This window comes from Aphis gossypii, chromosome 2, assembly GCF_020184175.1.
Source record: "Aphis gossypii isolate Hap1 chromosome 2, ASM2018417v2, whole genome shotgun sequence".
NCBI classification, from domain to species: Eukaryota; Metazoa; Arthropoda; class Insecta; order Hemiptera; family Aphididae; genus Aphis; species Aphis gossypii.
In genome coordinates this window covers 12,683,103-12,709,766 of record NC_065531.1, presented here as the reverse complement: position 1 = coordinate 12,709,766, position 26,664 = coordinate 12,683,103, and the positions used below count along the sequence as shown (strand labels likewise).

General features: G+C 25.6%; 1 protein-coding gene and 1 long non-coding RNA gene across 2 annotated transcripts; one reads left to right on the top strand and one right to left on the bottom strand.

Annotated features, from left to right (window-relative positions):
• Positions 1-378: 378 nt before the first annotated feature.
• LOC126550064 (uncharacterized) lies at positions 379-26,585 on the bottom strand. Its single transcript, XR_007604083.1, has 3 exons — positions 26,043-26,585; positions 25,866-25,937; positions 379-1,013 (listed from the first exon to the last, which is right to left on the bottom strand). It is a non-coding gene; the product is annotated as an uncharacterized LOC126550064 (long non-coding RNA).
• On the top strand, positions 23,758-25,026 carry LOC114129040 (uncharacterized). The gene has a single exon (XM_027993663.2). It carries the CDS (start codon positions 24,004-24,006, stop codon positions 24,634-24,636), a length of 633 nt encoding a protein of 210 aa, XP_027849464.1. The 5' UTR covers positions 23,758-24,003; the 3' UTR covers positions 24,637-25,026.
• Positions 26,586-26,664: the final 79 nt, after the last annotated feature.

Genomic DNA, 26,664 nt, shown 5'->3' with positions numbered 1-26,664 from the left:
GTTACTAATGTTACTTTAAATTTTTAAATTTTCAAAATTTAACTACATATATTCACGGTAGTATGCAAAAATAGTAAATAAAATATCATAAGAAAGCTTAATTTGTTATCAAAATAAATTATAATACTATTAAATGATTTACGTCCACTAATTGAACACATGTATATTTCAAATATTTTTAAAGACGTATAGATTTAAAAAAATATATGGTATTTATTGTTGTGTATTTAATTCACAATAATACAAGTGCCGGACTACTAAAGGTATTATTCGACATACCCTACGAGTTTTTATATTTTAAAATATATAATGGGTATTAATGGCATAAATAGACGATAAGAAATAAATATTATACTTAATATACTGTTCTTATCGTGGTTAATTAAGAACATTTATTATTTTATAACGTATCTAAATCAAATTCAACCATCGTTATTTATTAAATAAAAATGAATGCTTATCATAAAAATATTTTATGAACATAATATGCCTAGTGTGGTTTAATTATATCATAATATTGTGCTGATTTCATGTCTTGAAGAAATTGGCAATAGTTCATAAAGTTTATAGCTTACTAACTATTTAATGTTATAGTGGCAGTTAATTGTAATAAAAATCCAAGTTTTGATTAAAACAGTTGAATTCGTGAGATGAATTTCAACATAGGGATAAATCGTAGTTGGTCAAAGCGAATACGTTATTGTGATTTAAATATATCAATAGTTAACTTCTAAATTTCAATGGGCTTGTATAAAGTTATAAATGTTTTTTGGTCCGTAAACGTTATGTATTATTAAATTAATTAATACTGAATTAATATCGTTCATCTTACATTTTTTCCGTAATTTTCTTATAAATATTTAAGTATAAAATCTTAAAATTCAGTATTAATGTATTTGTGTGTGCTGTAAACAAGATTGTTTTAAAATCAAAATCGAAATACATGCGTTCGTTAAGACCGTTGTATTTAGTGTTACTTTTCAGTCATCCGGCATAGTCAATAACAATACACTCTGAAAATAAAAATTACGCAGTTAATAGTTTTATTAAATTCTACTAATAAAAAAACTAGAAAAAACAATTTAATTTAAACTAAACACTCGTTTAAATTTGAAACGTTATATTGTACCACCATTAGAGCTTTAATTGGATCAAAAATCGGTAAGTATTTAAAATTTGTCAACAATTACACATCTTTATTAGGTATTAATTATAATTTGAACGCTTTTTTGGTAGAAAAAGTTTAAAGTTATAGCCTTTAGGCTATAGGTAATATGAAAAATGAAACACGCACGCAACGAATAATAATAATATAAACAATACAAGTATACAACACAAAAATCAATGCACTACTAACTAAATTACTGAAGTTAAAGATGAAACATTATATTACTTATTATATACATATAAGTATATAACCTTCACGTCACGTCATCTTATTATATCTAATTTATAGCACCAGGTTTTCATCGATACACATTTTCAAATATGTAAAAACTAAGATTTAAAAAATCCGCGGTAATTCAAATCCATAAATATTGTAGAAAACTATTATAATAACATTTAATAAAAGTGTGCGGTTTTGTCAAATTAAATAAATATAGGTGTGTATAATGTATAGTTGTAGTCTGTAATGGTCTGTTGACTATTTGGCGTTCAAAGTACTTATTTATCAATCAAAGTATAGGATATCTGGATTTTTTATTTGTCAAAAATATATTTTAACAAACATATTAATTCGATTGCATCCGAGTTCCGTCCCGGGAACCTTTTTTTAAACCAATTCCGTTTAAAAAAGTATGATTAAAATAATAATAAATAATATGTATAAATATTGTTGTTATAAAATGCATAAAAAAAATATAATAATAATATTCGTAATATTAGTACATCTTCATAATTTAATTATAATAATAAATATAATAAAACTAAATTCGAAATTCAATAAATATTAAATAGTTAAAGTCAAGCGGGCATATTTGCATATTTATATTTTATAGTCAAAAATAAAAAATAAAAAATAAAATTGATATTGTTAAATTTGATTATTTTGGTAATATATTATTATTAAATTCGATGGTCGATGTTATTTATTTGTACATTTTATATACGTATAGTATAATATAAAAAAATACTTGGCACATGACGGGATTTGTAAATCCATAAAAAAAACCCGGGACGGAATAAGTATATCTTTAAATTCAATTTTTATACATACATGGGACAGAACTCGGATGCAGCCATTTATTTTATATTGATTATTCACAATTCTAAACAAACATATTTTTCAACTATGTTACTTAATATTTATGTTTTGATAAAATTAGTTTTTTGTTTTATAATTAGCGCACATATACTATATTGTCCACAGTATTATTCATTTATACCATTTTAAACCTTAAACCATTTAAATTACAAGATCATACTTCATCTTATAAGTTCAATTGTGACATATTTTAAGTAACTCAAAATAATTTTCTATTTTATTTACTTTTCCAAAACTCATTGTCTTATCCAATTATAGTAACTAGGTACTTATTATAACTAATTTATAAATTATAACCTGAAGAAAATATGCAAAACAATATGAAGTTCACTAATAAAAGATTCACAGTATATAATATGTACACATTTTTTGTGTAGCATAATAACGACTACTGTGGTTTTAAATTAATTTATTATTAGTTAGTTATATGTATATTTATAGTTTACATAACCAGTGTAATATAAATTAACCTATAAATTGTAATTCAATACGAATATAAGAAACACGTAGCTGACTATATAAATTAAGTTTTCAGCTCTAGTTATATATTGGTTTATTTTAATATACTCATAAATGTGTAAATTGAAAATTTCTTTTAAAATTAAATTGTATCTAATTACATATTTGCTATAACTGTTTCTACCATTAAATCAACAACAAAACAGTAAAATTTGTATAGCTATAGTGCTATATGCCTACTATACTATAATACATATGTAATACTTAACTTTCCATTTAGAGGAGCGTCCACTCTAAAGATTAATTATTGAGATTTGAGGACACATTTTGAATAAAAACTTCGCTTTTGTTATTTTTGAAATGTAGATTGTCTACTGAAGTATTTTTTTTAAAACAAATTAAAATAATTCTAGGTATTTTAAAATCGAAGTCCTTACTCCTTATGACCTGATCTATTTCAAACAATTTGTTAAAGATTTAATATGGCAATAATGTTGATTTATAAATCTATGTTTAAAATTGAATAAATAGATAATGTTTTTAGAGTCTATAATTATGAATTCTATAAGTGGAATTTAATTGAAATCGTGTATGTAGTAAGCCAAGATATCCTTAAAATCATTAATACTAATATTTTTGCAATAATTGTATATTATAATTAAGTTATAACTTTCAACTTTCAACAATTTTTAAAATCTTATAATTTTATATTGTTTTAGAGTTTGTACTAGAATTGTTTGTAGCATATATCAACTTATGTTATTTATAATTGATTCATTTAGATTTTTAACAAAACACTATCACAATATCCTTAAACATCTTTCTTCAGTTTATAATAATTATATTACGTCAAAACATACTTTCAATGAATCATTATTAGTTATTCTCATTGTGTAATAGGATCGTGTCTTTTTAAAACATTGGCAATTTTCAACAATTATGTATCATATATTTTAAAGTACAATTCTAATGGTTTATTTTTCATGTTTGACTAAACTAAATATTACATAAAATAAAATGTAAAATAAACGATTCTTAATAATTTATAAATTGAATCAAAGCCCTCATAATTAAATTACGTACATTTTTAAATGATACTTCACATATCATAATATATTGTGTAATGTGTATGCACGATAAATGATAACTGATGAGTGATGAACCATCGATACCTATGTGGTAGGATGTAGTATTCTATTTTTTATTTCTACGTATCGGAACATCTAGAAGGGAAGTACACAGGGAACTTATGCACCCCCCCCCCCCAACCTAACCTAACCCCTCCCAAAAAATAAAAATATTTTTCTATTTAAAATTTTACTATTTTTAAGTAAATATTATATTAAAATATTTTATACTGTATATTGTAAAAAATAAGCACCTATTATGTTACAGCTATGTATGTGCTCTTCGCTCATTTGCATGTGCATCTTAAAAATATTGGTCTAGTTGTGTTTATATTTCTACGTATCTACTATGTTATTATCCACGATTAATAATACTATTTTGACGATTAGATTATATAAAGTCTCAAAATAATTTTAATAATATTACCAAATATTAAATACACTATAATATATTATTTTATAATATTAAAACTCTTTTATGTTATTATTTAACTGTTTTATACCATCAATAAAAATTAAGAGCATGATAATCATTGTATTTAGTATAATTGTATTTATACCTACAAATAATACTATTATAGACGTTAATTTTGTACTAATAAGTACAATATTATACAGTTATTTTATTATATTTGAGGTTACTTAGTATTAGAAAAAACAATACATTTTTACAACTACTAGGTATATGTCATAGTTTGAATAGGTTTTTAGATATTAGTAATTTTGTTAAAAAAATACATAGAAATGTTATACATTTTTAGATATTTAGAAAGAAAACATAAAATATTTTTTTTGTTAATTATTCTACTTTAAATCATAATTTAAGTTTTTATATTACGTATATTTATACTTTAGCTATAAGTTATAATAATTATCGTCATTCGTTACACACGCTTGTCACGACTTTCGTTATCATTTTTTTAGTTGTAGGTGATATACCAATATTGTTTTTATAAAAATGTTATCTAACAATTTACACTTTGGTTAGCAAATTAGTATACACTCATAGTGGCTTATCTTTGTCTTCATATTATTTTATTAATATAAACTAATGAAATATTCTACAAAAGTTTTGTGCGTCTACTTTTATTTACTTTACATATATGTTATACAATCACGTGTTCTTTAAATGTATTTACTATTTTAATAATGTTAATTTAAATAATCTTAATTTGTTTAGTTAATATAATGTTAATTATTGTTTATAATTGTATAATGTATATATTTAACTTAATCTCTGTATTTTAAAACTTATTATTTTTATAATTATTATGATGAAATTAAGTTTAATTTTCAAGAAGATGTCAGAGCAATGTTTTCTCTTTCTGACCCGTGTGCTAATAGACAAAACGTAATCCACGCTAAGTAATCTTAGAGTAAAATCAGCCATTATAAAAATTATTGAGATAATAATATGAAGGCTATGAGATATATTTTTTTGTCTAAATAGTGTTTCAAAACAATTTAATATACATTTAAATTTTTATCCATATATATATATTAATATAAAACACTCAAAAATATTATTTATTATAATTTTTGTAATAGGTGATTTTACTCTAGTATTAGAAAGTCTTAAAACAATTTTACGAGAATGGCTCTTATCATGTTGCACGCGGATCTGAGAGAGAAAACAAATATTGCGCAAACATCCTTTTGACCTCTAAGTAAATATTTGTGATCTTATATTTATTGTTTCATATATAATACTAAAACTGTAAACCAATGTGAGGTTAGGATAGTTCCGTCAGTTTTCTCACTTTTTCAAAATTGGAACATTTTAGTTTTTTATATTACACCAACAATTTTCCAATTCTTTCCATTAATATTAATAAACTCCTTTCATTTAGTTTTATAATCTATATTCAGTTAGAAAATATTAAATTTTAATTATCTACTGAATATCTAAATCTATATAATTAATAATACTCAATTCATACCTAATAATAAAATTTATTTGTGTTTAGTATTTATAATATATTTAGACTTATAAACAAATACGAGTGGAATTATTTTAGAGTAGGTATAATACTATAATGTATATCATACCTATACAATTAAATATTTAAAAAATTATTTGTATGGTATTTGGTAATTTATAATTTTAATCAGTTATTTATATATATTAAACATTAAACATAAAAAAAAACTAAGGTGATGACCGGTAAGTATGCATTATAATTATGATGTCATACATTCATATCCATAATATATTATTTCAAACCTACAGGTAAAAGTATAAAATTATTGTAGACTTTTAGCCAAATCATAATATTATTTGCTATAATATGAATTTATTATAATTGTTTTGATACACTATAACACAAATTATATTTTTATGTAGGTATTTGAAATAATATTCAGGTAAATCCTATGATATGTATACAAATAGTATTTTAATATATTGTGTGTTGTTGCAGAAACATCGAATGTTAAAATTGAAATAGAATATTTTATTATCCACTCGTATATTTATAAAATATTTTTTCAATTTTAGATTATAATAATTTATTGGTACCACACATATTATAATAGAATATTTAACTTTTATATTTTTTACTGATACACTTCAATCTATTTTATATTGTTTTGTTTAAAAGAATCATTTAATTTATTTTTATATTTATTTATTAGTCTTCAGATTTATCTTTATTTCGTGTATACCTATTAACCTATTACTTATTGTTAATTCATATACATGCGAATTTCATTCAAAAAACACGTGCACATATGTTATCACTTATCACGATGACACCGGCTCAAATAAATCTAATTTGCTAACAAGTGTAATGTAATTATATTATTTCTAGGCTGATCCATTTGTTATAGTAATTACTAATTACCAATTACTGTTACTATTTAAATAATGAAATTGTCAAAAAAGTTATTGTAGACAGTAGACACGCAGTGATCATAAAGTGGACTCTCGTAAATACTAAGCATAATATAGTATTATAGTATCTACATTTAAAATTTCAATTTATAAACATAATTCTTTTTTAAGTACCAAGTTTGATTGAAAAATAAGATTGCCCTTTAAGAAGGTCCTTCTTAATTACAAGTTTGTTATTATAGTCTTAGCGAGTAACCTATTTTTATGTATGTTCATGAGGTATTTTTGGATTGGCAGACGAAGTGTTTTGAAATACATATATTGTCAAAGGTACCTATGTGGCTACTGGCTACGTACAGACGTATAGTATATCATCATTTATCAACACTAAATATAATTTAGGTATCCAAACTATCTATCTGTATGAATCATTTATCACGTAAAAGATAATTACTAATTTAGCTATTACTTTATATTTTAATAAAAAGGTACACTTACAATAATGAGGTTGTATTTTTATCTTTATAAATATAGATGAATGGCAAGAAAAAATGTCAGAACTATATTCCATTAGGTACCTATATTAATATATGATAATACTTATACTTTTTAAAATTTTAAATTCTAACAAATTTAAACTTAAAAGAGGTATTTAAAACTTATTAACTATTCGTTCAAAATTCAATTTTTATAAAATATCACGACTGTCAAAAAAATATTCTATCTCAGAATATAAAATTTAAAATAAATGTTGTCATTTAAAAATATGTAAAAATTAAAACATAGTGAAATATATAACTTAATTCCAAAAACGTGATCTTAAAATAATATTAAAGTTTAAATTAAGTAAAGAATATATTATTATAAATGTTGATTTTATACTATATTAGGTACCTACTACCTACATTATTGAATATATACTAAATATATTAAATAAATAAGGTAATAATACCTTAAAAGGACGCCGCACCTTCATGTGTTGTCTCTGTCTTATACACACATAACATAGTTAAAAATTATTTTGTGTTGGATGACTTTACTCCCTCGGTATTTATAACAGAATTACTAATATTATAAATCGCATTGGGAAGATTTTTATCTGTTTCGTAGCGTTTAGAGTTTTTTTGATTAAAATAACCAATATTTTTTAATAATTAAATGAATAAAATTTAAAGTTCTCAAACAGATACCTTTAATTATATTCATGTAATCAAAAAAATTAAAACTCTACAATACAGATAAAGTTCTTTCCAATGTGATTTATAATTTTGGTATTTTTGATGTAAATATTAAGGGAGTAAAGTCATCCAACGCAAAATAGTTTTTAACTATATTATACGCGCGTTTAAAACAGAGACAACATAAGCGGGTTTGGTGTCCTCTTGGCTCTTAACATTTTTTTTTTTTTGAAAAATAAATTACATTATATATAGTAGGGGTGGCCATAACGAAGCTCGCGAGCCGCACGCGGCTCTTGAACCAAACTTAGACTAAAATTCAATGTAAATAAATGTTCCTTCATTTGATTTAAAATGAAAAATGTGTCTTTATTTTATAAACATTGCTTTACAATGTGGCTCACCTCGAATTAACTTTATAAATTTACGGCTCCCAAAATTAAGGTTAGTGGCCGCCCCTGTTATATAGATATAAGTCACATTAAATATATCATATTCTGTGATATTTATAAATTTATATCAGGTAAAAAATTAATTCTGCTATCAATATAATACTATCCCTTCTCTACCACTATTATTAAACTTGAAAATGCATCACTTTACCTCGATATTAAAGTATACATTGATTAATGTTTAGATCATTAAAATACTAGTCTAACATTGAATGCTTTTAACAAACAAAATATAATTTAAAGATTTAGCTTTAAAAGGTAATTGGATTGACGTCATTATGAGATCAAAGTTCAGAATAATTGAGTAATGTGCAATAAAATTACTTAAATGTTAAAAAATTATTTTTCATATTTAATAAGCTTTTTTTATAATAATAGATACAATTATAAATGCTACGTGTGACGTGTATCACGTATGTACAAACACTTAAGTATTTATTTTATAATATTAGTCATATATATATTATATTATTGTGACGTGTATCACGTATGTACAAATACTTAAGTATTTATAATATTAGTAATATATATATATTAATGCACTTACAAAGTATATTATATTATTCATTAATGATGTATAAGTGAAAGTTCGATAAAGTTTATATTTTTGTAGAACAATTTTTTTTTTGTTTAAAATGTAACTTAACAAACAGCTTTTAAATAATACAATAAGATTAGAAGTAAACAGCTGTATAAAAATTCCAAATGGACTAAAACAAGAATAATAACAATTTGTTAAGATATCATACTTAAATATTATATTTATATATCAGTTATCGAAATTTAAAAAAACAATGAATACATTTTCAGTTTATAAAATACTTTTAATACGATCGAAAACTTTATATATTATATAATATACTCATTTCGTATTCAAAATTCTTAGTTAGTCAATGTCAAATATTATTATTATTAATTTGCAGTATAGGTATACTTCAACTAGGTACAATCATATAATAATATCAATATTAAAAAAGGTTATATGTTATCATAACTTTCGGGTCAAATAAATCCGCTAATTAATGAAAAGTAGGTAACCAGTTACTACTTTGTTATACAGTAGGCGTCGAGTGTATCTCGTCATTAACTCATTTAACTGACTGTAACTTATATGTTAAATTTGAATTCAATCATTAAGTACGAAAAACGATTCTGAACAAAGAGTTAAAGAAGCACTGTCAGCCTGTATCACCTTCCAACTATATTTTATAATAACATTTTTAAGAAATATTTATATTTATATTGCTATATGACAGTAATTTAATTTGTATAATAATGTATATTTAGATATAATATATAATCATCATTAACTTTTGAGTCAATACCGACATCCTACTATAAAATAGTATGAATAGATTCGTGGTATAAATAGGGAATAGAATAATATTAATCTAAAATCTAAATGACTATTTTTTTTTCATAATGTCATTGTATAATATTTATATTTATAATTAAACGTATAAGTTTTAAATATTCACGAATAATATTTTTTAATCAACAAAAGAATTAAAAACGATATTCTCTGTTTCAATATTTATTTTTATCCAAATTTGAACTTAAAAATGTTGTTTATATCATCAATAAAAAACAATGCAAATGTACAACATGCAACACGCTACAGTCAAACACTTGGCACTTGCTAACTGAATGTCTTTAGATAAGGATTTTAGAAACATACTGATGTTCCTTTACAATATATGAAAAATATTAGGCGATGCCCGTTTCCATCAAAAGTGGACCTTCCCATTTTCCAGAGATGGCGTTTCTTCCTCAGTTCCTCAATGAGACAAAATTTTGGCAAAAAACTAATGTATATACATATTTTAATCCCACATAATTAGAATAAATATTACACTATATGACGCATTATATTTAAACTTGATTTAATATAACATTAAATGCCAATCATTTTATTAGAAACATTAATAAATGTAGTATTTGATGCGTGTATAAATAAATAATAATAAAAAATAAATAAAAACATTGACTTTATAAAATACTGGTTTTACGTAAATATTCCTGTTTTTCCGTATTTTTTTTTTTTTTTTTGTTCCTATTATTAATAAAATTACTAAGAACTTTTTACATTTAACCCCCACCCCCCCCCCCCACCATTAAGTACCAACTAGATTCACTTTCCTACAAGAATTATACTATAATATATTGAAGTTGAAAATCGAAGTATTTTATAAAAATATATTAACGCCATAAACTTGAAATGTTTAATATAATTACATTTTCATTAGTAGACAAGTTAATCGAATTTACCACACCTTTATAAGTAACAAATATTCTTCATTTAAATTAGAATTATAGCAATAACAATAAATTAAAATTCACAGAATTATTATCAAGGATATTTAAAAAAAAAAAAATTTAGTTATTAAAATATCAATAAACTAACTATTGAAAATAATGGATTATACATATTTACTACTTAGTAATTATAGTTGGTAAAATGAAGTTTTCAATATCAGTTTTAAGGTACCTGTAATCGAATATAGAGGACGCCGCACAACTATAAATTGTTTCTGAAAGAAAATATTTTTATAATGTAGCGAATAGCTTTTTATTTTAGAGAAATCGTTAACATAAAAAAAACCACAAGTGTGTAGCGTCCTATATCAACTAGTTAGTTTTTCTTTTTGCCATTATATTGTTAATTACTATTATATATGTACCAACATATTGTATGTTTTAATTCATTAAAATTATACAAACAATGTTTTTCAAAACATCGATTTATTTTTTCAATTTATAGTAGGTAGTTTTATACTTATATATATATATATTTTAATTGTGCGTTACATTATAAAATAGAATACATGATATTAACCAATGTTATTTATACAAAAATAAATTTACATTTACCAATTTTTTTCCAAACCTATTGTACCTAATATTATATAAACACTATTGCTTAATATAATATTTAAAGAAAACTTATAAACATTTAAGAACAACTAAACTTTTTACATATTTTTTTATTACTATATCCATCAATATCATATAGAAATATGTTCCCATACTTATTTTTAAATAAATAGATAAGTGTATAATAATTATTTTTATTCGATTTCGATTGTTCATATTATAATAGTAAGCGAAAATAATCTATAGTATAAACCTAAGTTAGGTTTATTATGGATTAGTTATATTAATTTTATATACAGTGAGTATAAATGTTTATGTTAATGTGAAATAATTAAGTTTAAATTAATATATTAATATTATGTTAAGGTCATAACTGGAGTACATACAGTATTGTTGTTATTTCAATAAATTAAAATTTTATATTTCATATAATAATAATTGTGTTTACTTTTGTAGAATATTATGTATACATAAATATAATTCAAGATTTTTCACATTGGATCAATTTAATTCCAATCACTCGATTCGTCACCGCTGTTATAGGTAGGCAGTTAAGCCAGTAAGCCATTAGGAAAATATTATGTTATTGATAGTAAATAAAAGTTACTACATTAAATTATAATTATAAAAACTCACTGTAGAATTTATTTAAAATCAGACTATGATCTTTTAATACAGGTAATATTCTTATTAAAGGTTCGAGATAAGTATTAAGTAGGTATATAGTTTAAACTTTTTGCATTAATATTTGTCTACGAGTACAAGTACATAATATCATTGTTGATTAAATACAAACAATGCTGAATAATAATCATATAATTATAATTTCGGTACTAAAATTTTTAAAATCTATGTCATATAATGGTATAGTGTACATTTCAAGCATTGTTCAAATTTTACGCAAATATAACAATATCGGAAGTATATCAATTATAAAGTTGTTATACATAAACAAGCATCGGGACTCATGCAAAAACATAATAATACGACCATCGTAATTATTTTAATTGATGGTTAGACTATTAATTAATTAACTCGCATTATTAGTTCCCAAGGCCTAAAAGCTGTGTTTTTCAACCTTCAAACTCTGTTTTTAATATTTGCGAGTGTGATATAGATTTAGCAATTATTTGCAATTGATTCGGTGAAAAAATTAGGGAAATATATTTGGGTATTTAATGCCACCGCTAATCATTTAGATCATAAAATTAAAATTAAATACAATATACTTATAATTAGGTAGCTTTCCATATAAATGCTAAAAATCTCTTCTTATAGCTATTTTAATTTTATAATAATTATACCACATATTAATATGCTTTATATTTTTTTAATGAAAAAGTAATTTATTGCTGCAGTTATCGAAATAAAAACTATGCGTAATAAAAAAGTATTTATAAATATAATATACAATTATGTTCGTTCTTTAATCCTGAGTCTAGAATCATTTTTTTAAAATTATATCAATTCGTATATATTCGTCTTAATTTTAGTACAAAATTAATAATGTTTGAATTAAAACATCGCCAATGCCCAATTAGTTGGTAAAACATTAATGGTTCTAAATAGTAAATTCAACAAAATAAAAATAAAATTTATAGATATGACTTAAAGAAATTTATGATAGTGAATTTATTGAAATATTTGGAATGAAATAAATAATAATAGTTCTTACCTACCTATTTATTGGGCTAAATAAAAAATTCTCTCTTTTCTTGACTAAATTAGAATAATATTTTACTTTCAACTAAGTAGAGGTTTGTACATAATTTACTTTTTATTTTTAAAATAATATTACAGATTGGAGTCTTGAAGTTATTAATATATTATAACTATGATAAACTTAATATTATTTATTTGATTATCTTAAAGCCAAAACGCCCAAGATTGAAAGTTGTATGTATTGTGTACATTTTATAGCTTTTGAAGCATTGTTAAACTAATTGCTATAATATTTCATAAAATAAGTTGGATGTGTTTCAAAATGTCATATCTGACTGCGTTTAATGAGGAAAAACCAGATTTGAAGGTGACGTTGGTAAATATTTTACGATAATAGTTTATAAATATTCAAATAATGATATTTTATATTGTAAACCTAGCAATCAGCAATCAATCATTAAATCATTACACGATTAAATTATTGATTAAACATTTGAAAAAACCTATACTACTAAATAATTACTCTATACATTTTTTATAATTTTTATAGTATTATTTATTATCTTTAAGAGTTAAAAAAATAAAGCGTTCAATGTATATCGTATATAACCTGTTCGTAATTAAAAAATAACATTTTATGTACAAATACAAGTTTATATATTATACATTTTTTATGTATATTTTTTAGAAAAATATTTACCAAAATATTAAATATATTATTTTCTTATTTATTTGCAGTATATTTTAAAGAAGTAATGAAAAATAATTATTTAAACATATCTTTACGATTTTATAGTATTATAACATATTATTTTTAATGTGAAGTTTATTTTACCATCTTCATTTGCGTGTGGTGCCTACTTTAGCTATAATAATAAACTCTGGATAGACACTTCATCAAATTCGATTTATCACGATTAATTATTACATTATACACTACATGTATTATGTAAATTGTATTTAAAAAAATTAATTTATAAAAAAGAGATGATTAAAATGAATGATAAACAGATAATTTGTATACATACCTAACCTGATAGCTAAAAGATAACCACTAACACAACAAATATATGATGTGCTCAGGTGCTATAATACTCATATACTATTAAATATTTTACCTGTCATTGCAATGAATGTATTAATTTAAATTCAATGATGATTCATTATACACGAAAATTGATTCGGAGCAGAGATTTTTTGTCAGCTAATCTTTAAGGATATTTTATAATTTATTTATAATACAATTATTAGTTTATTTTTCTATAACATGATATCGGGTTGGTTGAATTAATTTTTGACAAAAACATCAAATATATTATTGTATTATTAAAAAATATAATATTTTATATTTATAACATATATCTATATTATTGTCGTTAGTATCAAATTAGTAATATAGAACGATGGGAGTTGATATTTTATATAAATGGTTTAAAATTAGTCTGGAAATAGAGAAAGTTTTGAAAATACAATTGATACAGAAAATAATTATACAAAAATTATTAGTGTGTATTATTAACATAATGGTAGAAAATTCCAAGTCTTTACGATTAATATTTTTAGAATTAGAACATAGGTCACTAAAATAGTTATTTTACATTTAAACATCAAAATTAGAACTTTAAACATCTATAAAAATAATTGTTGATGTCTTATGAATGTCGAAAAATTAACTTCTAAAATACATACAGTTATTAAGTTTTATTATATAAAAAATATATATCTAACCGAGTTACATGTTGAGATACTACACATCATGTTTGGTATAATGTTAATTTGCCTATACTATTGTTTGGCTAGATCTTAAAAAACTATGCAGTGACATGATTGCTGTAGAATACAAATTACAAACTATAATAATAAATAATAAGTTAATTTTATTCTATAGTTTGAAACTTGTTAATAAATAACTAGTTGTTAATTTATTATCAAAAATAAAATTGCTATAATATATTAGTATTTACATAATACCTACACAATAGATGGTATTATTTAGTATTCAGGTAAGTATAATAAGTACATAAAAAAATGAATAAAATATCAGATATTAACATATTGTACGGCTACAGTGTCATACCCATGTGTTTTACACTGTACAATTTACATACATAAAAATGGTTTAATGTCGTGTAGTTAATTAATAGTTTTCCTATCTAGCAGAGCTCCCCCTTCTCTCGCCTGTCTTCTTCAAATTATCCTCTCCTAGCATTCAACTTCTCGTCTTCTCCTATAAAAATATTGGCAATAACTAAAAGAGCTTTTTCTGTACTCATGGTCATCGTCAATTTTATTTCATTTATAGTATTATCTGGTTAAGTATTTAACTATTTTATATTCTGAACAGAGCCTTGAATGTATTCGTTTTACAATTTATTATAAGTATATTACAAATATGACAAACATTTTTTATGTATCTTTTTAAAGACTTATTCCAGCAAAATCTGAAAAAATGTTTCATTTTGTTTCATTGTCTCATTGAAAGGGTGGTGTAGGAAAAAAATTGAATCTAGTTTGTTCTTTGGGGTATCAAATCATGTACGATATTTTAAAAACACCTGAGAAAACAAATAATGACTACAGAAAAAATAAAATATTTATGTAAAACAAGTTTTCTACAAAATTATTTTCTTTTTAGTTTTGTTATTCAAAAATGTATAACTGTAGACTTGAAATCGAAATATTTATATTTACATATTCTAAACACAGTTTTTGGTGTTTTTTGATATCCATAAACATTTTAAATTTTCTATTTTTATTTTTATTTAGGTATATAATATATTGTATGGTACAATTTTTGTTTATAAGTCGAAAACTTTGAAGTTTTAATACAACAAATTTCATCACTTATTCTTGCAGAATTAATTAATTTTTTTAATAATAAGTAGGTAGTAACCATTTCTTTTCGAGTTATTTTTTAGTTGGAATATTTATATAATTTTTATATATACCAAATGATTGGAAATTAAACACAAGGATCTTCATATTAAATTCATCTTACAACAATCTCAAACTATCTAAAATATAAATGCAAAATTATTCTTTAAGACCTTTGAAGAACTCTTCTTTTCGAAATTGAATATTTAAATGAAGAATAATGATTTTTTTTTCGTTGAAGTTTTAATTATATTATATTATGTTATAAACAATATAAACCAAAAAAAATTTTACCCATAGAAATTTGAAACACTCCTCATTATGTATATAATATTTATAGACAGTAGTCAGTAGGAGTACACAATGCATTTTTCAAAACATTCTTAGAAGACTAATATTAAGCTATTTATACCACGAAGTAAAATAGCGAAATATACGTTACATAATACGTGGTAAGTATACGATGTTCTTTGAAAAAATAATTCAACATAGGTACCAAAATAATAAATAAAATTTTTGATTAACAAAAAATCAAAAAAAAAAAAAACTCATTAGGTAAAGTGGTATTCATATTTTGGAAATAAGTAGGTGATACTCGATAAAAAAAGTAGCATCACGTGAAATATATATACCTAATCTATTAAGACTAATTTTCGAACCCCAAGAAAATTATTATCAGTTTACCTATATGTATTTAGTGCATAAATAAACTTTTTATAAATCGTTATTTTAACATTCAACTCGATAACCTTTTTACTTTACTTACTCAAGAAGTCTGTTGGTAAATAGTAAATAGCATTAAGTATAAGAAAATAACCATGAAATAGTTTTCTACACGACTGAACGGTACACGTCTATTTTATAATTAGGGACCAAGGCTAATACTCACACGTAGTGAACTATTTATATACCAGAAAATTAAGTACGTGAACTATAAAAAAAAGTAATTTTAAAATTGTCTATAAATTATAAAAAGTGTATACACACATTATACATACTATATAATGTAAAAAATTAAAATTAATTTGTACACGTGATTTTTTTTTTTTAATCGGTGTTCTTAAGTTTGTTTTATAATTAACGGATGCATAGGTTGTATACCTATAGTACCAAATTAAATATTTGATAAATTAAAGGAGAAATTTAAAAAAAAATTATTATAATTTAGTGAAAGAATATAATAATACGAGTATGCTATATATATATTATAAGGGAAGAAAACGTGTGAATTAAAATAATAAGAAATATTGTCATAAAATTACTAAATGTATTTAGATAATTAGACATTTTTCTAATTATTATTATTATTTGTTTTTGTGTGCAATTTATTCTAAAAATTAAATGCATTACTTGGAAATTATTTATGAGCCACGAATTTATTACATCATAAAAAATAAAACAGTACCTTTTCTTAAAAGTATAAAATTAGTAAAATTAAGTCAACATGGGACTAGATATTTCAAAATAAAGGTAAAAAATTATATTTATTTTTCAGTGCTTCACTATTTGTCTATCGTAGGTCCGAAAAATTATCATAACATTCATAACTCTACCATTTTTTATTTTTTTTAATACTATGTTTACATAATTTATTACTATTAAAAAAAATTTTTTTTTAATTATTAATAAAATTATAATGCAATACTGTATGGTAACAACACAATAATATAAAGTAAAAACTGGTTTTAATGTTTAGTGTAAACTGTAAAAACAAAATACTGATATGGCATGGTTATTATTTTTGTGGACTGATATAAGAACTATACGCTATAACAGACAAACTATACCTATTACCTACTATAGTAATATATATTTTAATTTTTTTTCCTATCCATGAAATGATTTTGTGGGATCCAATTATAATAAACAGATTTAAATTAGACAGGAAAAAAACTATTAAATTATTATTATTATTTTATTTAAATTATTCACATCTAAAGAATACCAGAATACTGGTAAATCAATTACCACATGAAAAACATTTTTGAAGGTATACTTGATACAATCATAATTGAAAACTTGTTGAAAACTTTAAATAAATTTGTCTTATAAAAAATATTTACACAGGTATATCTATACACTGTATATTTAAAAAATCGTCATACTGGAACACAAAAAATTGCATTGTTTTCTGTAAACACTCATCATTTATTCATCTTAAAGGCTGGAATATTACTATTTTACACTATAAGATGGATTGCCCATGTATACAATATAAGTTTCCAACAGGGAAATAAAACGAAAACGATAACGACGACAACAACAACAGAAATTAGCTAGTACACAATAATGAGTTCTTTATAAAAATTCTATACTGATTTATATTTATTTATTTTACACACACGAGTTTCAACAGTTTCACGCGGTTCAACAAAATGGACGGGGTTAAGGATGACGAGAGGGGTCACCTGATAGCGTCCACTTTCGGCGGCCCAAACGATGACAGTTGGAATATGGTACCGCAACACGTGATCGTGAACAGAAAGATATCCAAAATGAGCAACATAATAGCACGGTGGGACGAGTTCGAGAAGTGGGCGATCGAGCAGATCGGCAGAAAAAGATCGATAGAGTTCACGATCACAGTAAACTACTAGGACGCAAAAGGCTGCCGGCCAGTCAGTTTTGAGGTGAGAGCCAAGTCTAGCTATCCCCAGGACGGTTTCCGGGGTAAATTCATCAACAGCCCGAACGACAATTTCGCGGTGGTCGCGCAGACACAGGCCCAAATGAAACGCAAAAAGCCGTGACTGCAGCTCAGCCGAGCAGAATAGTGCAGACTACTCCACCATTTGTCAGCAGTGCGATTCCACTTCATTTTTTCTTATTTTCTGCTTTATTTTTATATACTGTTTTAGTGTTTTACGCCGATAACTATACGTGTAAGATGTACCAAATACCTAAGGTACCTACTATGCACAGGAGTTCTGAGTTAAATTTTTTTTATTATAATCTAATTGTTCAATCTAATTTCTTAGATTTATTATAGTTGTAATATAATTATTATACTACTGCTCAGTATAATAATATCATCACTGTAACACTTTATGTTATATCATAATTATGTCATATTAGTTATTAAATAATTGTCTCTTTAACTTATGATATGAGTAAAATAATTTTCTTTCTTTGATAGTTGGACGTCAAATGTTATTTGAACGTTAGTAGGTATATTTTTCACTTTGTTAAATATTCATCATAATAATTTATAGTTATTCGCAACTTCATACTCAGTATTTTATGTGCCCCGATTTAATATTCTACTGTCCCTCTCCTTCATGAGAGATTGTTATTACATTATTTTATTTATAATTGTTCCTCGTTCAAAGCCTTGGTTTTCTACAATCACGCATCCATGCGAAGCCGTAGTTGCGTATCCAGAATTCTATTTTAGGGAAGGAGGCGTAGTAGTAGCTACCCACAGTTACGAGATAGAAATATAATTTTGCCACTCACTCAATTACTTGCCTTATATTTACTATTGATTATTGAATTGATAAAACCTAACTTAGGCCAATGGAGGACTCAAGGCCCCTTTCCTCCCCTTAAATCCATCATTGGTCACAATTGTGTAATACGTGATGGGGTATTTTCATACTCTATGAGTGATTATGAGTGAGAATAGATATAGATAGAATATTGGAATTTATATCAGTCAGTATTTAATAATGTGCACAATTGACCGACCGGTGGAACGAGTTAGAGAAATATGTTATCAAGTAGATCAAGGACCAGCTTAGCACTGTACATTTCACGATTGAGTTGAATTACGATGATATACCAAAGGCTACCAACTGGTTAGTTTTGAGGTGGGCGTCAAGTCCAGCGCCATTTCCTACACTGGGGAAAATTCTCTAACAACCCGAACGACGAATTCGTGTTGGACGCGCAGACGAAGTCCCAAATGAAACCTTGAAAGCCGTGACTGCAGCTCAGCTATGCAGATTAGAGACTATTCCGCAATGCAGTGGCAATGCAACTACTTAATTTTGTTTTATATTAATATCGTTTAACACCGATAACATTATACTTTACACTATGCGTGAGTTTCAAGTATAAAAATCAATTTTTTTTTTTTGTTATTGTTCAATCTGATTCATTAAATTTATTGCAGTTACAATAAAATAATGCTATTCCGTCGTTTTGAAACGTAAAAAATGTTTTAAAAAAAATATATTATTACTGTTACTCTGGCAATAGGCATATAAAAATATACCTGGATATTGTTCGCGATTGTCATAAAGTTTTAAGTTATAGAATATAGACGAAATTGTTTTCTTTTTTTATAATTGAACGTCGAATGATATTTGAACGTCAGTTTACGTTTTGTACTGTATTACTGTAGATAAATTTACAATCTACTTTGATTAATCATACATATGACATTTATACCTTATGCCTGTTATAAATATTTGAATAGGTATCTTAAAATTTGAATAAACAAAATTCAATTAAGCCTATCGATTTTGGCTTGTGAGTAATTTAAACATAAATCGTTGACATTTATTTTATAATAATATAATGTTTGATAAGATTGATACCCGTACACAACCATCAAAAAGAACTATATAAAAGTACAAACGTACATAATTAATGAAGTATACTAAAATATTTATAGTAAGTGCTCATTCTAAGAAATAAAAAACAAATGCAACTATTTTTCATTATATAATCATCTAAAACCTTTAGAATTGACGATTTATTAATTGTTATTAGTAAATTCATACCATATAAACTGTTCTATTTTATTGTTTTTTTTTTATACTGTTTTTGAAAATTAACTTTTAAGCGTATACAGTACTTTAATATAGGAATTCAATAATAGTTAAACATTTTTAAATATAAAATCAACTTTTCAAAATTTAATTTTTGCGTGAATATTATAAATTTATAACAAATAATTTCAGATTTGTATAGTATAATATAACATTACGACTATAATATCGTAATAAGTACTTATACTTGTTTATAGATGGACGATATTAATTAGCAGCTTAAGACTCAAATACATTATTCCGAAAATAACAGTTGTACTAAACCAACTTTTGGGAAAGTCACAACATAATGTGTTCACTTCCATATAATTACATCTCAACAATATACAACGACACCTAGAACTTAAGTTATTTTGTAACCAATTGAAAAATATAATATTAAAATATATTATTATTATTATTATTTATTATTTTAATATTTAACTTATTTAATAATAGAATTTTTATTTTCATTGGATATTGACATCTGTTATAATATAAACTGTGAAATTGGGTGGGACATTTTTTCATTTTTAGTTTATATGTTAGATAAAAGTTTAAAACCATGACGAATATTTTGATAATAACAAAAATTGTTCAATAAGGAGAGCTACAGCCTTTTAACACCACTGGGTCACACCTTCAGCGTAAAGGTCTATGACTGGAGTCTAGAATACTTAAGTCTTAATAATTAGTATAATTACGGCATCTAATTTAACTAAAGGTAGCCGTATGTCCGTATAGCTAGGTAAATATTCTGTATTAGGTATAATTATAGGTACCTTTGTAATATTATTGTGTGCAAGGTTCACAAGTCAAGATCAACAGTTCACTTTATAATAGATATAGATGTATATCGAATAGCCAGTAGAAAACATAAAATGATGTTTATCAGTAAAATCATAGGGAGACAGACTATTGCAAAAATTAATTCATATAGATAAAATTAATTAATAGGTACCTATAGCTAATAGTTAATACTAAAATAAATACATGCATGTATAGACGTACTTATACAAATATATATTCATAGTTGTACATTTGTACCAGAAATAATACAATAATGATCGTTTAAGAAGATGTTAGCTTAGGTACTGTTCGTTTTCTCTTTCTGACCGGCCATGCGCAACATAGACGAAACGCATTTACGGAGAATCGTTTTTTTTTTTATGTTTTTGAATAATCTTAAAGTAAAATCATCCATTACAAAAACGATAGAGAATATTATTTTTGAGCGTATGACACATCGATTTGTCTAAATTTTGTCACAAAACAATTTAAACATCATTTAAATTTACAATATATATTTTTTATGATTTTGAAAGTAAAATAACAATAAAATATAAAACTGATATGTAATAAGTACCCTCAAAAATAATATTCTCTATAGTTTTTGTAATAGGTGATTTGGGCGGTGGTAAACTCTCCCGATTTTATGGTAAACTACTAAACTATCCCGATTTTTAAAAATAGTAAACTCTCCCGAATGTAAACTCTCCCGGGTCAAAATTATTTTTACCTGAAGTAAATGTGTAAACTCTCCCAGGTCAACTTTATAGTTACCTGTAGGAAGTATGTAAGCTCTCCCGAGTTGTTTTAAATGTTATTGCTACACTACGAGTTGGAAATTTTTACGTATATTTTGTATTTGTAACTTATATTATTATTATTGAATATTTTTAAAAGAAACTTAAATGTATATTGGATTTTTTGAAATTTTATTTTTTATTGTATTTTGACTATAATATCATGTTAATAGCAGCTAAAAACATTAATTTAAATTGTAATTATTATTATATATGATTGACTATTTTTAAACGCAACTTAAATGTATATTAAATTTATTTTATGATTTTTACTAGACCCGGGAGAGTTTACATATTTCCGTTAGGTAGTACAGGAATAAATCCGGGAGAGTTTACACGATTATGTCAGGGAGTACTGGAGTAGACCCGGGAGAGTGTACCATCGGGAGAGTTTACCATCGGGAGAGTTTACAATCGCCCGGTGATTTTACTCTAAGATTACTCAGAAATCATAAAAAAAGATTTTAGATGAAAGAGTTTTATCTATGTTGCGCGTGGGTCTGAGAGAGAAAAATATAAATATTGCGCCGACATCCTCTTAAAATCTTAACCAATGTTTTTCCCATTTCAATACCTTATTACCGATCTCATTTCGAACAATTTGTACATGTCTCGTGATTCGTGAAAAAAAAATATTTAAAACTGATTGACGGAGCAGCCAGGGTTGCCCAGTTTTTATTTATCAAACATCTATGGATTTTCCTTTTTTTTACGATAATTTGTACAAAACAATAAATATACCTATATTAAATTCACAGGTCGTATGTATTATTATATTATTAGGAAAAAATTAACATAATTATGTGACTAAACAATTTATTAACTGATATTATAATAATATAATATTGATATATTAATTATTACAATGACTAATATGTATTATCATAGAAAAAAATCAACGTATTAAGTTAGAAGGTACATTTGAAAAAAGTAACTCGTTTTATTAATGTATGATTTTAAAAATAACTTCACTTTACCTTTATTTAATTCGTCGATGCCCATTGCCCAGCCTCATCGAAAATCATATTTTATAATAAAATTTCATGTATGCAACTATCGATGTATTATTTTAACTATTGACAGCTGAATGTCAAATTTGATTAGATACTGACTTGATATTTACTAACATAGTAAATATATAATAAAAAATACCCATGAGTATGTTTTTATGCTAATTATTATATTATTATCACAGTTCAGTGTTCACTGATATACAAGCTTACTGTTTATTATTTTTAATATTACTCGATGTGTACCACGATATGATATAAATTGCACATTAAGGTGTTATGTATTCACAACGGGATTTCCAGTCATTAAAATATTACATTTCATTCGAATACACTGGGGAAAAAACCCACAACGAAAAAAATAAATAATAATATAATCACCTGCAGGTATTTTACTGCGTGATTTGCACACTAACTACCATACACGTGAACTATATATAAAAAAAATAAAAAAACAGTGATTGGCTTGATGTATAGTATCGAATAGTATTCGATTTTTTAGTGTTTAATAATTATCACGAACACACGAACTATCAAAATATTATTATGGTTCGAAATACATTCGAATGCATCGCCGCAACTATCGAATATTTCGATAGCAGTTTTTCGATAGTTACTCGCGCTGCCCATCATCACCACTCTATAGTCTATAATAACGCGATATAAATACGGTCGGGTGACGTGAGAATCGTATAGTGTCATTGACGACTTCGCAAGGCAAACTCTAACCGAAATCATACTTTTTGGTTACTCGTTTTAAATTGTTTTTTCGTCGCGACAAACGCGTCTCGACAACATACATAAATATATTTTTCGAGTTATTTATCCCATCCGACTACACACTCCGGTTCGTTTAAGCTATTTACGTCTCCTACGTCGGCCAACGATTGAAAATATTTTATACGATCGGTATATTATAACCGACAACATGTGGCGGCGAGAGAATAACGGAAATGCGCCGCGGAAGGCGTTGTTCGCCGCTGCGGTGCTGTTGATCGGACTGGCGGTCGTGGACAACGTCGGAGCGTCCACCAAGTACACGCTGCTCAGCAAGAACAAAATCGAAGTGTCCGAGTCGAGGGTGACGTGCAAGAACGGCAACTCCGTGTCGGTGACCACGGGCGTGAAGGGCGAGCTGTACGAGCTGTCGTCGACCAGGACGAATTTCTCGGGCGACAAGTGGAAGAGGCGCATGGCCGAGCTGGACAGGGAACCGGACGACGAACAGGGGCACGTGGTGGCTTCCGTTTTCGGCGGGCCCATCGAGACGTGGAACCTGGTGCCGCAGCACCGGAGCGTCAACAGGAAGATCAACGCTCAGAGCAGCTTGCTGAACCGCTGGGACGAGTTCGAGAAGTGGACGCGCGAACAGCTGGGCAAAAAGAACGGCGCGCCCGTCAAGTTCGCCATCAAGATTAAGTACGCGACCAAAAACGGATGCAGGCCCATCGGTTTCGAGATCGACGCGTCCAGCAAGGCCGGGCCCGGTTTCCAGGGGAATTTCGACAACGGCCCGTACGGGTCGTTCGCCGTCACCAGCAGACCAAGGAAGAAGCCGTAAACACTCGATCGAAATCGGAAGCAGGAAGCGCGGGACCTTGATGGATCGGCCTACTGGTTCGTCCGTCGTTATATTATAATATGTCATATATATATCATACACTATATTTATAATTATTATTATATTATTTTATATTATTTACGTTTCAATATTATATTATAATATATCAAATAACGATAACAAACAATAAATCAATCGCGTAACGGAAATAATTAACATATTTTATAATATTAATAATACTTTAAGGCTCGAGAATGTGGTATAGGTGTACAAATATACATTTTATATTTATATAAGTAGTCGCGGACTTCGAATAATAATAATAATTATGTTATTCGACTTTTATTTCATCATATTTTGTATAATAAACACAGCACTGCGAAAATTTTATTATTGTGTAAATATGCAAATTGCGTTAAGTTCCTAAGACTATAATTTATTCTACCCGTTTACCATTTATAGTCATAATCGTGTTGATGTGGTCGCTAGTTTTGTCGTATACTGGTACAGTAATACAGTATAACTATAATATATAAGTATGGTATTTACGATTTTCAAACAATATCACTTGAGCCTTATTTACGTCTTGTCATACAGTATACTATAAAGTAGTATTATATACCTACCACGATTGTTGGGCTTAGTAACGCTTATATGTGAAAATGGAAATTGTTCACGTTAAATATTTATTACCTACGTAATGATAGTGTAATATATAGGTACATTGTGTTTCAACGTAATAAACATCCATTATTTTGCACAAGTATACTATAGGGTTTTTCATCATTTTTAGATACATGGTTTTCTAAAATTGTAGATAACTTTATTCTTAACCCTTATATTTAAAACTCCGACCACTGCTAAAGTGCTAATTTTGGATTTTCAATTAGCATTTAGCAACTTAAAAAATGTCAAAAAATTACGAAAAATTAATTTATATTACCTAATAAGTGTTTTACATTGAGTCACCTGTATACTTTGTATGATATACATATAAATATATCTAAATGAGTTAGTTATAAAAATATTTATATATATTTTTTAATTTGTATGATTCTCATTTAAAGTTAAATTGTTCATTAAAAATATATGTATTGTCATTATAAAACTCTATGAGCTATAACCTATAATCAAAATCGTTGGAGCGAACCGCCCTACGGTATTCAACTCCCGAGGATCAAATGTCCTGTATAAAGTATAAATAAGTCACTTAAGTAGTAATTACTTACGGTTTTAGCAATTTTAGTGGTAACATCATCATCTTCCACAGAACGTTTTTGTTTGTTTTTTTCAGTATTAGTCTAAAATATAATAATCGACATATTTACAATTTCGTGTTACTTTCCTGTATATTATACTATAATATTTGTTGTACAAATAATATAATTAAGTATTAATTAACTCACCACATCAATTTTTGATGATGATTGAAATATTGTTGCACTTGTTTTTCTTATTAGAAATTTATCCATGACGGCAAAAGTAGAATTTTATTTATTCACAACCATAAATAGTATCTTTAATCGTGGTCATAAGTCATAACCACGGTGTTGTTGAAAACCCGTGCAGATAGTATTATTATCTATAAAAAATATAATTGTATTATTATTATCATTATTATCAATTAGGTTTCTGAACGAGTTCTAGAAATATTCAGAAACGTTTATGTCATATATTTTTAAAGATAGTAGGTACTAGAATTAATGAAATATACAATAATATAAATAATACATTTATTAGATGTAGAAAGGCAATGGGGGGGGGGGGGTTAAAGTTTAAAGTGACTGGACAAAACGTTCGTCAACTCAATTTTTGTTTGAGGATGAAACGGTCGCTTACTGTAACCATTATCAATTATTTTAACTGTTTATTCCCGGTCAATATTTTTAAAAGTTGCTTATATACCAAGTGATACCATACACTGTATTTGTTAGTAACCGTCAAGATTTTAAATGCTATAGTATATTCTAACAACGGGATAACAACCGTGATTGTAGCTATCGGCTTATCTCTAATGATAACAAACTG